Genomic DNA, 16,632 nt, shown 5'->3' with positions numbered 1-16,632 from the left:
ACAAATCTTTATTCCGTCTTTACAAAATACACCTGAAATCAACCCCTGAAATGTTAGTTTTTTTTATTTAAAAAAGAAAAGGAAATCCAACAAAAAGCAGGAGTCCAGTGGATTACCATGCCTGAGAATGTATATAGACATAAGGAAAAAACAACATTAGCAAGCACATTGGTAGATTTATTTTTTATTTGTGACAGCAAGTTAAAAATGACTAAGCCCTTTACACGGTCAAGCTTACACTTTTAATTTAAGAATTTGTACTGAGAATACATATATACAATTTCATTGGTTTTTTTGCTTGGACATTATGCAAAAAGCAGAATTTGAAGCATTTATAAAAATACAAATGGCAAAACTGATGTTTAAAAAAAAAATGCCGTAAAAGAAGAAGAGAAAAAAAGAAATTTCTAAAATTACAGAATATGTCTGTATGTGGTCAAAAGGGGCAACGAATAAGCTGAAAACTAAAAAGGCCTAAACGTTAGAAAACAAAACTGTTGTTTAAGTTGACAAACACGCCACCACTTGCAGAGCAAGGCTGCCCCCTACAGACAGCCGACGGCATAGTCCAACTTTGGTTCGCGCCTTCCTGTTTGGAGTTTGCGTGTTCACAATGTGCTTATGTGGATTTACTCCTCCCACATTCCAAAAACAAAACATATTAGGCTCACTGGAGGCTCTAAATTGTTCATATATATATATACTGTAAATGTGAGTTTTGACGGTTGTGTGGAAATTGTATGTCCCTGGATGAACTGTCAAAACACACAAATCCAAATTAAAAGCACTTACTAGTAGGGCTTGAACGATTAGTAAATATTAGCTGTTTTAAAAGTGTTCACATCGATTTCTTTTACTCATTACAACAGAAGACAAACAAATAAATATCTGAACAAAATCTGTCAATTGTTCTGCCTGTAATTCATATCTTTATTGTTGTAAGCATAAAGGGATTCAAAAAAGCTATTTTAATAAATTATGTTACGCATTATATATATTTTTTAAAATAATGAACTGTTTAATCGGTTATCAGATTTTTATTCTGCCAAATATCAGAATCGGCATCGGCCTAAAAAAATCTATTTGGGTCGGGTCATAATGACAGGTTGAATTGACAAAAATGCTCATACTAATGTATGTGACTTTTGGATTACAAGTAATCCCACTATTCATATTTATTACACTATGTTGCCTTTCTTGCAGGAACGGAATAATGGCATTTCAGTACATTCCATTAGGGAAAATTGATTTGCTTACACAAAACAAATTGAGTTTTTAGGTCAAGGTACCACTATAATCCCAGGGTATTTTCAGTGTCATACACCACAAACAACGCCAGTAAACAACGGAATGTTCTCCGAATATCACAGCAACAGAAGTCACATTTTGCATCTGGAAGACAAAATCCAATGTAGTCCTGTAAAAGTCTGTCCATACTTCGTTTAGACCCACTTTCTGTCGTCGCCAGTTACCGGCTGGTGGGGGCGGGTTCCGGAGAGCTGGCGGCGGCGCCGCCTCGGATCACCCGCCACTGCAGGATGCAGGTGTCCTTGCCGCCCATGGAGAGCAGGTGGGAGTCGCTGTGGGTGAAGCGCACGTTGGTGACGTGGCTGCCGTGACCCTCGTACCTGTGGCTTGGCGCCTGGAGCGGGAGAAAAACACAAAGAATACAATAAATGTAAAACACAACTTCACAAAATACAGAAGGCTTGTTTGTTTATTTATTTATTTATTTATTTATGTTTACAGCAAAAGCAGCAGCCCTCAAAATGAATCCACCGCTTTAGAATCAAATGAAAGAAAATGGGAGGAAAATTCTAACTGAAAGCAACGATGAAGTGAAGTCACGCTCTCCCGCTCTTATGTAAATTCCAAAACAGGTTTTGCCTCGAACGTTTGGAGGAGTGGTAGAATAATATTTGCTTCAGCAAAACAGAGCGCGGCGCCGTACCTTGGGTTTGGGACAAGGGTACTGGAAAAGATGGACTTTGCAGAAGTCGTCCGCCACCGCCACCACGCTCTCGCTGTGGGAGCGACACAGCGCGTTGATGTCCGTTCCGTCCGAGCCCTCCAGCCACACGCCTGGTGAAAATCCATAATATAGAAAAAAAAACACATTATTACATTATCTTTGACATGTTGTAATGCACTACTGTATAAAAATTTGCAAAAAAATGAAAATTTAAGTCTTGCTACGAAAAGTAAAAACAGAATAATAGACATCCGCCCAAAAAAAGTTTATAATTACTCATACATGCCACAAGATGGCAGTAAAGCATCAAATTTTTTTTTAAAAATTAAGCTCCTTAATTCACATCAATATAGTTCCGTGACGCCAAGCTGCCAAGATGGCAACAAATTAATACTTGTATTGCTTTGAGCGTTCGCAAATGCCAAACCGCAAATGAATTATGAAATCAATTTTAACCATTTAAGCGCCCGATCTGGAATCCCACTTTTTGTTTCCTCACCCATGACGTGGAAGCCCAGCACGCAGGTGTAGGACGCCCACTCCCGGTCTTTGCTCTCAAAGCGATTCCTTAATAGTTTGCAGCCCGCAGCAACGTCCCCTGACAGAATAGAACATACATGTGCATTAACGCCACGCATGAATCTCTGAGACTCCCCGTTTGTCCTTTAACTCATTTGCTCCCAAAAACGTATAAATACGTTTAAAAAAAAGAAAAAAGTTTTAAGTGTCCCAATGACGTATTTATATGTTTTTATGTTTTTTTTATGCTAGAGCATACAGAAGGCTTTGATGCGGCCTCTCAACTGTAAAGAACGGTTGAAGAAAGAGTTGTTATTACACAAACAGCCAGTAGGTGGCAGCAAAGCAAAATAGATCAACCAGGGCCACGTTGAAAAAAAAAGCTCATTTAGTGACAATTCTAAATAGATCTGTGAATAATGATGAAATTTAGCTCAAATCTAATGTTAATTCCTGCAAAATGTAAACTTTTTCCTGATGAAAGAAGAGACTCTAATCTTTCTTTTGGTAGTTTCCATGTTTTTATAGCAATAGAACAGAATATTCTGTGGGCCTTGCAAAATCAGTCAAAAGCAAGTAAAACAGCCGGGAGTGAAGGGGATTGCTTCAGTGAAAATGGCTGGGAGTGAATGAGAGTGTGAAATTTGGTTCTGTTTATTCAAACGCAAAGCTATCAGTCAGAATGAATGGCAATTTTGCAATCTATTGGAATAGCTGTCACTATATGTGGCTAGCAAAGATAGATGAACAAGGTCATATTATTTGAAGTCAATAAATAATAATACAACTTAAGTTTATTAACTTACAATAGAGGATTTCATAGTCGCCTGAATTCGACATAATGAACTTCCCGTCTTTGGACCAATCCAAGTGAGTAATGAAACTGGAGTGACCCTGTGAGTACAGTCGGGGAAAAAAAAAAAGTTCAACAAAACAGACACACAGTACAATAATCATATTACCATATTTCATTCATTTTCACATCTTTTGAACCGGCGAAATGTAGCTCACGTTGCATCTCCCAAAACGAGTGTAGCGCCGTCCATTTTCCGTCACGTTATAGATGTAGATGAAATTGTCATGGGACCCCACAGCCAGACAGCTGCCATCTGTTAACATGGATGCTCATAATGCGGAACGAGAACCCCCCCCCCCCCACGCCCTCACAGGCGGGGTTTGTACTGTATAGTACCTGGAGAGTATCTCATGACGGAATGCTGCTCGTTCCCGTCGACCGACTCGGAGATGACCTCGGCGGTCACCAGGTCGAGGACCACCCATCTGTTGCAAAACCCACAGACGGTTCAAGCTGCTCGGCTCGAGCAGAAATGCTCTCTGCGTGATACGTCACCTTCCTGTGCTGAGGCCGACCGAAACCACGGATCCATTTGGGCAGAAATCAGCGCACAAGCCATACTCCTATAGAAAAACAACATGAGTTTTTGTGTGGCAAAACATCCCGAGCAGTTGTTTGGTACCTCCAGAGTGATGCTCCATTGCAACGTGTGTTCCTCGGTGTTCCACAAGCACACCTGCCTGTCATGGCCGCAGGAGAGAAAGTCGTTCATGGACGGGTGTGTCGCAAGACCCCACATCTCGTCCACGTGACCCTGAGAGACCGCAAGTCAACGCCATCTTAGTTAGCGCGAACGGTAACACAACTTTACAAAAAGGTCAGTTTATTGCACACACTTGCACTATTGCAACAAAACCGGAGGACAAAGTGCCCCTGAGGATGGCGTTTCTTGTCGTTCCGACTAACAGTTCCTCTCCGTCGATATCCGCCACGGTGCGGACCGCCCCAAAATTTTCAGGAATCTGGACACACAACAAGGGTCACGACCTTTAGACTTTTTCCACGGCACTGTATTATACAAATGTACAGGCGGGTGCTTTGAGTGTTAGGAACACATAGACACACTTCTGGTTCACCTCACACTCGTGCTCCGGAGCCAGGTCGGCGCTCCAGCGGATGATCTTGCGGTCTTTGCTTCCTCCGCTGAGCAGACCGCCTCCCTGCAGCGTGCACAAGGTGAACACGCTGCCCTCGTGCGCTCTGGTCTGTCGCATGATCTGGAAGGTCTCTGAAGGGAAATAAAAACAGAAAACAAGCTAATATAAATACTGAAAAGTATTTAAAGGGGAAGTCAACCCCCAAAACATTTCTTGACAATAATATGTTCTATGCAGCCCCACTTGTCTAAATACGGTATTCTGGTTAATATTGTGTTAGTGGAATATGAATTAAGCAGCAAAATCCAGCAATTTTTTATCAGTATCAGAAGGTGGCCATTTTGCAATTTTACTGGCGAGTGAAAATGACATCACATTTGCTCAGGTAACATCCATAGCAAACATGGTGAGCTGTGATTGGTCGAGTGAAAATGACATCACAGTTGCTCAGGTGTCAGGTAGCAACCAATCACAGCTCAGCTTTAGCAAATACGGTGAGCTGTAATTGGTTGAGTGAAAATGACATCATAGTCGCTCAGGTAACAACCAATCACAGCTCAGCTTTGTTTGTTTTATTCATTTTTTCCTTTCGGACACATTATTTACTGGTTACATCGATCACATAATATCATTTGCAACATTGACATCTGAAAAAAGTGCTGACAGGTAGAAGCCATGGCTCATTAGTAACCCGTCCCCATCGATTCTTACTATACGCATCAGTCGTATACATTGATTATGATAGTCATTAATTCATAAAACAAGGTGAGCTGTGATTGGTCAAGTGAAAATAACATCACAGTTGCTCAGGTCTCAGGTAACAACCAATCACAGCTCAGTTTTAGAAAACAGGTGTGCTGTGATTGGTTGTTGCCTGAGTCCTGAGCAACTGTGATGTCATCTTCAGTCGACAGCAAGTGGCAAAATGGCCGCCCCCTGAGATAGATAAAAAGGGCTGGATTTTGCTTCATAACTCACATTCCACAAATTTAATAATACTTAGAATGTCATGTTTAGACTTGTGAGGTCACATATAACATATTATTGTCAAGAAATGTTTTTAATGTTTCCCTTTAAAACAAATTCATATTGATGCGATAATTCGTCAATATAAAAGTAGATCAAAGCACTACCTTTGGCTCCTTTGCCAAGAGTTCTGGTATCTGCGGCAGACTTGCCCCATGTCAGGATGTTCCCTTCCGAGTCTCCAGTCAAAACTTCACCAGTCAGGCTGAACACAAAGCACTGGATAAACTTGGGCTTCTTGAATTTCTGGGTGGGGGGGGAAAGGAAAGAGACTGTTTTGAGAACAATAACAGGGCACAGTTAAGCCATGTCATCATTCGTAGAGGTTGAAAAAAAAAAAAAGCCAAATTTTACAATTTCGTCACTTCCCACCACTGGTTGTGGACATAATGTAATTTTTTTTCCCCAGGCTGCAACTCCATTTCTCTTATTTAGAGATGATTAGGGAAGTGAAAGTGGCGTGTAGGACGTTGGCTCGAGTGAGTCTTACTCCGAAGATGCCTTGTTTCTTGGTGAATTGCCCCGCGTTCAGAGTCCAGAAGTAGACGTGGGATTTACCGCAGGTGATGATGTTGCTGCTGTCGCTGGGGTGGAAGTCCACAGCGAGCACCGTCTCGTTGGTAGTCTAAAAAAAAAAAAGACAACAAATCTACCACATTATAGAATTAATCAAGCTCAGTATTTGCAGTATTTATTTACTATGGGAGGACTAAAAAGAAATGACATCATCAAGCTAATTATTAACTCATTCACTGCCATTGACGGCTATAGACGTCAAAAATTTATTTGAACTATTTCTATTAGTTTCACATTTTTTCCACTTTTGTTAACAAGAGTTTGAAAACCTAGAATTTTTTTATTGTACATTTGGAACAGATATAAAATTTGTGATTAATCGTGAGTTAACTAGTGAAGTCATACGATTAATTACATTTAAAAAAAATAAATAAGCGCCTGACGCCCCTAATTTTTAATAATCTTTTCTTTCTTTTTTTAAATCGTGTCAGGCGATTAACATTTTCAATTGTAATTAATCACATGACTTCAATAATTAACTCACGATTAATCACAAATTTTATCTTTTCTAAATGTGCAGTAAAAAAAATTTTTTTTTTTAGGTTTTCATAATCTTATTAACAAAAGTGGAAAAAGTGGAAAATTAATAGAAATAGTTCAAATGAATTTTTTGACGTCTACAGCCGTCAATGGCAGTGAATGAGTTAAGCTAGCATGTAGGCTACTTTTAAGCAAACATTAGCATTAAGGTACAACTCTGCTAATGTAATTTGAGTAATACTGAAATAAATTAGCAATCAATAAATAAAAAAATTGTGAAAGACGTGTATTGATGTTTATTATGTGGGTTTTTTTGGGGGTAAGAAAAAAATATCAGTGGTGCCTTGATCTATAAACTCGAAACTATGAGCTTGAAAAAATGTTGATCGCCATACATAATGTTATATTTCCTGCTGTTCCGCCAAAGAAAACCTGTCATGATCCTAGCCGAGATCTCTGGCAGATGTTTTTCACCATGTAGCAGGATTTAAAGAAAATACACACGTGCACAAAAAGCCCCATTCATGCAAGTGCAGTAAAGCAGCATATGGACTATCCCGGAGCGGTCCGGAGGGGAGGGGCTGCCGTAATTATCTTGTTCCTCTTGGACAAACTCGTGTGTTCATAAGACGGCCTTCCCACGCAGCACGCTGGTGGAAGTGCGCATTAGCGGGAGCACTCCAACATTTGACTGTTCCTTACCTTGACCTCGGCTTGCTTGCTCCCTCTGGCGCAGTCCCACACCGACAACATGTGCTCGGTGGATTCATCAATCACACACAGGAAGACGCCGCAGTCCTTCCAACGGGATGGCATAAATATTCCAGTGGAGGAAGAAATTACAGGATCAAGTCAAACTATTACTGTAGCTCAAAGCATGGCAGTGATCAGGAGGTCACATGATCACATGCGAGGGCATTACACTAAATTCAACACGACCGCTGCTTATTGCCATTGTCGCCTGTTGTGAAGATGTACATACTCACCATAGTGGAAAACGTAACCGATCCCACTCCTCTCTGGAAAGTTCCAAGTCCGATTTGCTGCAGGGTGACCAAAGTGGCGGAGTCCCAGATATGAACGCAAGGCTGCAGGGGCTTACCACACAAACACAAGCACCATAATAGTCATTTAAATAGTGGTAAAGGATGACTGTGAACATTTCAATGATTTAATTTGTTACTTAAAAGCAAAAAAAAAGCCGGATTTTCTCAAATCTTAAGGTGCCATAATGCTGCACAGCTTCTACAGAGTGAGGGAAGGGTTGAGTTTTACAACATTTCTCAGACAGTTCAGACAAATAATATCAAATTGACCATATTTGGACATACAAGGTTTCCACCTCACACAACGATATAATAATATTTCTATGGCACCATCCTATTTGGCATATTGATATCAAACAACTACTGTATGTGGAAGTGAGTGGAGCACCTTCTTTTAATCGGGTTGTATAACCTTGCCTGATAAAAAAAAAAAAAAAAAAAGTGATTTGCCAACATTTTGTGGCATCTACAGTATGAGCAATTTTTGGGTAAGTGGCTAACAAGCTAAGATATCTTTAAAAAACTACAATTGAATATTAAAATCCAACTCAGTCTTGTGGCCTATTTTTCAATTTTGTAATTCCAAAAAAATAATAATAGATTTTTATAATTGTTAACTACAATTCTATTCGTTTTTTTTTCATTATTTGTGTTAGATTTGAAAAAAAAAATCGCTTGCCACTTGACCTCGGGAAAGACGAATGACACACAAATTTTCGACTGACATTACCACCTTGCCGTCTTTGTCCACGCCCGCTGATTGACCAGATGCTATTCGCACTTTGTCGGGATGCACAGTGAGACTGCAAGAAAGGCACAAATATTCATATTGATCAGGAAACTTTGCGTTATGTGCTACACAATAAATAGCCATTAGGATCAAACCAGGGGAAAAAAAAAAAAAAAAAAGAGAGCAATGATGATGACATGTCAAATCGGTAAAATTACCGAATGAACAATACTGAGCTCTCCAGAAAAAAAAAGAAAAGAAAAAAAAAGGATCAAACCAGCGAACGCAGTCGGTGTGTCTGCGGTAATGGCGCTGCGTGCGGTTGTTGACGTGGTAGAGGACGACCACGCAGGCGATGAAGTAGACCGCCTCGCCCGTCGGGAGGAAGTACAGGTTGGCCCGACAGTCTCGCCCCCGGTAGCCGTAGCTGTCGCGCCAGGGTCAAGGTTGACGTATCTTACAGCCGCTTTCATGGCGCGGACCAATTGTTTTGAAAAGGATACACCCAGTCCAGTTCCAGTTTCTCAGAGGGAGGCTCCATCTTTAGGTCTTCGTAATTTTGGATGTTGGAGGGGATGTACATGGTGATTGGACGGCCGCGGATGAACATTTTGATAGACTGGCCTGAAAAACAAAACAGCATGTCAGTAATATACAATGTTCCCTGATATCAGAGATAAAAATATGTTTCTCTATATGGTGGATTTTGCGAGTGGTTGGGACTTTATCCCCACGATGAATAAACTACAGTCATGATTAAAAAGGGGTGTGGCTACCTTGACTGTAAGTTCCTCTTTTGGAGCCAGGGGATCCTATGAGTGAGAATTCAAGGTTACGTATTATGGAAATTTTCATTTTAACTCATTCACTGCCATTGACGAGTATAGATGTCAAAAATTAATTGGAACTATTTCTATTAGTTTTCCCACAAACCTAGATTTTTTAAATTGTATTAGAACAGATATAAAATTTGTGATTAATCATGAGTTAACTAGTGAAGTCATGCGATTAATTACGCTAAAAAAAATTAATCACCCGACGCACCTAATTTTTAAGAATTTTTTCCTTTTTAAAAATAAATAAATAATTGTAATTATTATTTTTACATTTTTTAATAATCTTTAATAATTGTAATTATTATTATTTTTTTTTAATAATCTTTACTTAGAAAAAAGCTTATTAAAAATTTAAAAAATAATAATTACAATTATTTATTTATTTTTAAAAAGGAAAAAATTCTTAAAAATTAGGTGCGTCAGGTGATTAATTTTTTTTAGCGTAATTAATCGCATGACACTAGTTAACTCACGATTGATCACAAATTTTATGTTCAAAATGTACAAACAAAATTCTAGGTTTCATACACTTTTTAACAAAAGTGGGAAAAAAATGTTAAACTAATAGAAATAGTTCAAATGAATTTTTGACGCCTATAGCGTGTCAATGGCGGTGAATGAGTTAAATGGCTGCTTGTGAATAATCATAATGGGATAAATAATGATGCAATTTTCCATATCAAAGTTCTAAAGTCAAATTTTAACAAGGGAAAGACTGAATTAAGTCATTATATAACAAGTAAATTTCTAAAATATAACTATTGCCATAATATGCCTTTCATTCTGTAAACAATGTCTTAATTTGTAAAAAAAAAAAAAAAAAAGAAAAGACTAATCCTTTTCCGCTTGAAAACAATTTGCAAATTTTCGTTGAGAGCTTCCAGTTACTTTTGTAAGTGCAAGTGAACGTTTCCTCTCCACTGTAGGAGACGTGGCCTAAAAATACATCTTAACTGTAACCTATAAAAAGCTATTCCAAACCACAAACGTTGCTGGCTTGGACGGCTCTCAATCACTCGTTCCATACATAAGTGAACAGCGGTGGCAAGTAAACTAAAAATACATTGTTACTCTTTCTGACACGTTTAATTTTTTACCCAAGTACTTTTTGTACTTCTACTTATAATGAACAAAAATACAAACAAAACAATTTGGTTTTTGCTCTAATTTTTTAACAAGCTGAAGGCAACGAGCCAATACTTCGCTGTACAGCTATACGCTGTATAAGTGAGCACTTCTTCATCACGTGTGACTTATCAAAGTGTTGATTAGACAGTACCAAAAAAATAAAATAAAATAAATAAAGTTATCACCTGAGCTGGCAACGACCTCCCTGGCACGACTGCGGAGAAAAGAAGACAAACGGGATGAACAGAAGCGTTGGACCAAACGGAACAAGTGGCGACATGCGTGTCTGACTTCTCTAAGCTTGGGGAGCGCGTGAGGAGGGTGGCCGAGGACGCCGCTTTTTTGTCCAAGCGCTTGATCTGCCTCTTCTGGTTCCCCAGTTTCTCGCTGTTCCTTCGAATCCTGAAAATAATAATAATAATGAAATAAAATAAAAACTTCACTTTTTTTAACATTTTATTAACACTTTATTTTGTCGTTATGTGTACAACTTTTAGGGGAAAAAATATTTAATCCTGCTAAGGTTTTTTATCACTAAATAAAACTAATCATTTATTAGCTTTCGGGGTTCATTTTAAATGTATTTATTTCTGTATTTTTTGTACATCTGTACCTATTGAAGAAGGAAGTTTGAGAATTGTAATTTATTACACAAGTGACCTTTTTTTTTTTTAGCTTGCACTCAAGAAATACTCAATATATGAAAAAATGATAATACGAACAAACTAAATGTTTTAGGAAAAAATACTGTGCTAAAGCCAAATAACTGAATAAAAAAAAAAGTAAAAATGAAATAAAACCTAATAGTATAACCCTGAATCCAGCATACAAAAAGTGGGAAAAGTGCAGCATTGTTAATGATTTGCGGATGTATTTTAATATTCAAACAAACACAGCGGCGAAATCACAATATTTCATGGTGAATAAGCAGCAATAATGTCAACCAATAATGTCAACCGGCCTGAAAAGCAGGAAGTGAAAATCAACCGCCGACGCTCCTCCCGGAACATCAGTGAAAAAGAGCTCAGCTGCGGCATGTGCGAACCATCGACCGGCAAAATCAGCAAAACCACAACAAGGAAGAAAGCATGCACGCACATGTCCACTTAAATCAAAAGCAGCGTCGCCTTGACACGGTTAGCGAGACAATCCTTCAAAGAGCCAAAAGACAAGATGAGATCACGGATTTGTATGAGAAAACTCATGAAAAGATTAACAAGTGCCGTTGCTGTAAAACAGCTACCGATGTAAACATGCTTTTCCTGCCTGCAAAAACAGGAGTTGCAACTTATAATTACAATTATTTTATTTTTTTATTTTTTTAAAATAAAAATAAAATAATAATAATAATAATAATAATAATAATAATAATAATAATATATATAAATAATTTTTAAAAAGTGCATACCTACATATAGGGATAAAGCAAACATAATAACGCAATTATGATGCCCTACCTTAGCTTTCAGCCAATCAAAAGTAACTCTAATAAGATTTCCTGATTGACCTTATTTGACCTGCTCTAAACTTTTGACTGGAAAGTGTTGACTGTTTCAGTACTTGTCATGTTCTGATACTACTCATTGCTACTGCTGACAGCAAATTATGCAAATGATGTGTCATTGGCGTAAGGATTATAAGTGGTCCTCGGAAAAAGTTTAAGAGCCTCCTGGTCTAAACTCTCGCTAAATTACCCTGATGTCACTTTTTCCACTGGGCTCAAATATGTACACTAACTTGGAAGTGTCGCTCGGCGGTGACGGCAGTTTCCAGTGGCCCCTCCCACCTGCAGCTTTAATGCTACACGGTGGTTGGGAATGCAACTGGGTTTTTGGAGTAACACCAGAGAAAGAAAAGAGGAATTTGTTTGCCGGAGAAGATGGCGGCGAGCTCACGTACAGAGGTTTCTGCGGCGCTTGCCGGACGGGGGACGGAGCACTTGGCGAAGGGCCGAGGTTCTGAACGGCAGGCGTGTGCGCGTCAGCATCTTCCGGGGAACGACTTCCGCCCTGGAGGCCGACGATGGTGCTGGGCTGTATGGGCTCCTCAACCGACGCTATCCAACTCAGCTCCTTTTCCTGCTCCGCCGCCTCGTCGTCGTCCTCCAGGTCTTCGTCGTCCTCCTCCACGCTGCTGGTGCGGTGCAGCTTGGCCCGATGCGGGAGGGCGTCCTCCAGGTGGAGGCTCTGCACCCGCCCGGATAAAAGCGCCCTGCCCTGCACCGCATTCGGCTCGGGATCCCGGCCGGCCTCGCTCGCCTCCGTTTGGGTGGACCGGTCCGCTGTCGCCGGTCTCGGATCTGCCGGGGCCGTCGTGTGGCCGTTAGTGCTGCCCACAGTAATGGGTGGTGAGTGGCTGGACACAAAAGTAGACGGCAAATTCATACATGTGATCCAAGTTTGAAATTTTATCACTCAGAATAACTGCTTTTATCATTTTTTCATTAATCACCCAGCTCTACTGTGCACCTTAACTCATTCGCTCCCAAAAACATATAAATACGTTCTATTTTAAATGTTATGTGTCCCAATGACGTATTTATATGTTTTTTTAAATGTTTTTTTTTATGCTAGAGCATACGGAAGGCTTTGATGCAGGCTCTCAACTGCACAGAACTGGTGAAGCAATGGTCGTTATTACAAAAACGGCCAGCAGGTGGCAGCAGAGTATAAGAGACCAACCAGGGCCCATGTTGCAAACAAGCTGATTTACCCACATTTCAAAACAGATTTGTGAATAATGATAAAACTTAGTTTTATTGTAATGCTAATTGCGCCAAAACAGAAACAGATATAAATATACTTTTTTCAAAATCCAGTAAAACAGCCGGGAGCAAAGGGGGTTGCTTTGGTGAAAATGGCTAAGGGGTAAATGAGTTAAACTACCTTCTTTTGACTCATTCACTGCCATTGACTGCTACAGACGTCAAAGCTGGCAATAAATGAGTTAGTTCAGCGGTCTGCAACCTGTGGCTCTGGAGCCATATGTGGGTCTTTAGTCCCTCTGATGTGGCTCCTTGTGGAGCTCTAAAAAAGAAAACTATATTTTTTTTATTGTTTGTTTTTACTTATATATATATATATATATATATATATATATATATATATATATATATATTTAATAATCTTTAAATGATAAAATTTTGATAAAACGAATAATTAAATATTTAAAAAATGTCAGATAAAGAGACATGAAAGTTCGATGAAAAAGTTTTTTAAATTACCTAAAAATTTCCAAAAAGTGACCATTAAATGTTCAAAACGGAAGAAGAAAAGCTGAAAATTACCATAAAAGAGCCAAAAATGTCAGAAAATTGAATTAAGAAAAGACTAAAAAATGCTCAAAAACTAACCATAAAATGTCAGAAAAGGCCAATTTTTTTCCAATAAATAAACAATCTGAAATAGCTATAGCGAGTCCAAAAAAAGGAAAAAAAAGGCATAAAATCACCATAATTCATCCATAATATTGTCAAAAATGTCAGATATTTTTTTTTAAAAAAAGGCAGAAAATCTGAAAATGTATGAAAAACAAAGCATGAAAAATTAAAAAATATATCAAAAATAAAAAGCGGAAGATGAAAGAAGAATTGGATGCTACATATTTTTCTGTTATAGTGCCGCTCTAATTAGCACTTCGGCCGTCAGTACATATAAAACTGTTTATAAGACCCATTTTTTTGTTATCGACAGAAAAGGTTGCTGACCCCTTAAAGTTAGTTCAACCCGCTGGTTTGAAGCTCAGTACCTCGAACCACGCAGGGCTCCGTCCTCAACACCGAAGCTGGAAGAAAACTTTCCGCTCTCATGGCAGCAGACTTGGTTGATCAATCTGGCAGCAGCGGGGTTCACTACAAGCGACAGATGGCACAGGTCAAATCCAGTCCCATCAATTCCGCTGGAAAGAGGGTAAGCAAACCTGCGATGAGCTGCTGCTTCAGTACGGGGAGAAGTCGATCGTGGAGGCGGATCCGGCGCAAGGCGTCCGCGAGCGAGGCCTTGAGCAGCGTGATCTCGTCCTCCTGCGCCTGAAGACGCGTCTCCATCATGGACGCCCGGTCGGCGGATTCCACGCTGCCGTCCGCCGACGCGTCATCTGAGGACAGAGTGAATGATAGCGTGAGTCATACTTGCTATCTGATTTTTTTTTTTTTCATCAATCTACAGTACGCTTGTGGAAGAAATAACCCCCACGCCAGAAACATGACAAGCTGCGGTAGGACCGCACCCACTCCTGCCTCTTCACAGGATCCGCTTTTGGCAGCAGTCTTTCAACTTGGCGGTCAACTCGAGAGTTTTATTGTCTTTTTCCTGTGACTCTTCCTGCTTGGAACGAGCTTTCACAAAACACGGTGCAGCGTGTAGGTCTTAGATTTTTGGCGCACAGCCTGACCTCATTTGACCGCAGAGGTTGCAAACGTACACACACGCTACAGTGAGTAGAAGGACAGATACTCGTGTCAAATGTATCGGCCCCGGTCCCGAGATCCTAATTTATGGGATGATCCCATCTGCAAACTTGTTTTGCAGATGGGAGTCTACCCAGAAGGAGATTCAAGAATGATAGCGATTTGACCATCAATGGTACAGTTGTTCTTATCAAACAGATTCAATGCCATATTTAGCCCTTTTTTTTTTTTTCGAGAAATCATGTGCAGCATCTGCACAGTGGCCGATTGTGCAGAGGTTGTGGGTTCAAATCTGGGCTCCAGCTGTTCTCCTAGTACTTCGGTTTCCTCTCACATTCAAAAAACACACATGGTGGTTTGACTGAGTGTGAGAATTTTTCCGTATCTGCCAACCTGCTGCTTGTTGTGATTGTGAAGTCTCAAATTTTGGCTCAAAAAACATAAAAGTTGAAGGTTTGCCGATGGCTTGAGGGAGCAAGACTTGGCAATCAAATCGGCATGACTGAGCTTGCCTCCAACATGAATACAAAAATAGAGTTTCACAATGCGGCATTAGTTGTTTTGTATTCTTTGGCATGCATTTAGTAGTGTGATAATACATTTAATTGACTCTTTTCTTGATGTTTGTTTAATTTTTACGGTACAGCGCTACCTTGACTTGATCGGCTTTCTTTGTTTAAATGAATTGGAATGCCATTAATCCATTCCAGCTCTCTTAAAAAAATTAAGATGCCATCATTTTTGTTTCAGTGTCTCATGCTATCCTCAACTCTGCCTGCAATTTTTAATTTAAATGTTCTTTCTATGAAGCAAATTACTTTAGAAAGGGACAGATGTTCAATTTAATTAGTAGGACATTTGAAAGAAATGATCTAATTCAGTGCAGACATGATGTGTTGCAAGCAGCTGACTCAAAGACACACAGAAACACACACACAAAGCCAATCAATGGTGTGATTGTAGCTCGCTAGAATGTTCTCGAGGTTCTATATAAAAAACAAATGAAGCTACTCAATTCACTTCAAGATAGTTCAACAGGATGGTGACAATGCACTACATTTGTCTAAATTACGCTCAGTGGGGGTGCACTCTTACAGGTTCAGGAGGTACTTTATGAATAATTACCATCATCATATAGAAAATGAATTTTATATTCACTTGGGCTGACTTGCATTAAACTTGGTGAGGTGATCTGAAACATTTACGTGATAAATATTCAAGTAAAAAGAAATCAGGAAGTGGATAAATACTTTTTCGCGACACTCTATGCACTTTTTAAATAGCCCCGCGGCTACAAAACCTCGTTGACAAATGATTGTTTCACGAACAACAACAAGGAAACAATTGTTAATTTAAAAAAACACAACAGAGACACAACTGCCCAAACTAGCTAGCATCTGACTCCACACCCACGCACTTATGTCACACACAAGCGTGTTCACGCAGTGTAAAATAAAAAAAATAATAAAATAAAATAAAATACATTTTGTACAAACGAATGCCGATAAACACAAAATGTACTCACCCAGGCTGTTGGTTGAGGATTCCATGCTCTGGTTTTTTGATTTTGATTTGATTTAGATTTTTATGACGCGTGTCGTCGAGAGTCCGAAGGCGACCCGAAAGAGGTATGCTTCGTCCCCATACTGTGAGAAGAGTGTCGCTCACATACGTCAAGTTTCCAGAGAATCCGAGAGAAATTTGCCCCCAAAGTCTACTTTGCCAACTCCACTATGTCAAGTATCCACACTGTTACTATTGCTTAACTCTAATTCGTTTCTGGTTTAACTCTTCATAGTAATACAGTACGTTTCGGTTTGGGGGTATTTGTCGCCATCATGTGGACGTTTTCATGACTGCAATTGTTAGTGTGGTTTCCGTGAACTTCGCCGAGATATTATATTAATTAATTATTAATCGTTTATAATTTAAATAATTATATAAAAATATAAATTGTA

At 39.4% G+C, this 16,632-nt stretch overlaps 1 protein-coding gene across 2 annotated transcripts; it reads right to left on the bottom strand.

The window, feature by feature from the left end:
* Positions 1–168: 168 nt before the first annotated feature.
* eml3 (EMAP like 3) lies at positions 169–16,441 on the bottom strand. Of its 2 annotated transcripts, none has more exons than XM_077544997.1 (25): positions 16,200–16,441; positions 14,185–14,361; positions 14,014–14,116; positions 12,166–12,621; positions 10,558–10,668; positions 10,452–10,480; positions 9,079–9,114; positions 8,806–8,926; positions 8,580–8,729; positions 8,303–8,375; positions 7,513–7,623; positions 7,229–7,324; positions 5,961–6,095; positions 5,578–5,716; positions 4,424–4,575; positions 4,184–4,309; positions 3,970–4,101; positions 3,843–3,910; positions 3,684–3,772; positions 3,503–3,600; positions 3,298–3,385; positions 2,472–2,570; positions 1,952–2,082; positions 1,473–1,642; positions 169–1,392 (listed from the first exon to the last, which is right to left on the bottom strand). In XM_077544997.1, exons 1-25 carry the CDS (start codon positions 16,222–16,224, stop codon positions 1,380–1,382), a joined length of 2,928 nt encoding a protein of 975 aa, XP_077401123.1. In that variant the 5' UTR covers positions 16,225–16,441; the 3' UTR covers positions 169–1,379. The 2 variants fall into 2 exon arrangements, with proteins under 2 accessions (XP_077401123.1, XP_077401124.1); XM_077544998.1 differs by having other exon boundaries at positions 8,306–8,375.
* Between the last annotated feature and the right edge of the window lie 191 nt (positions 16,442–16,632).

The sequence above is a fragment of the Vanacampus margaritifer genome, chromosome 15 (assembly GCF_051991255.1).
Source record: "Vanacampus margaritifer isolate UIUO_Vmar chromosome 15, RoL_Vmar_1.0, whole genome shotgun sequence".
Lineage (NCBI taxonomy): Eukaryota > Metazoa > Chordata > Actinopteri > Syngnathiformes > Syngnathidae > Vanacampus > Vanacampus margaritifer.
This window is presented reverse-complemented; position numbering and strand designations above follow the sequence as displayed.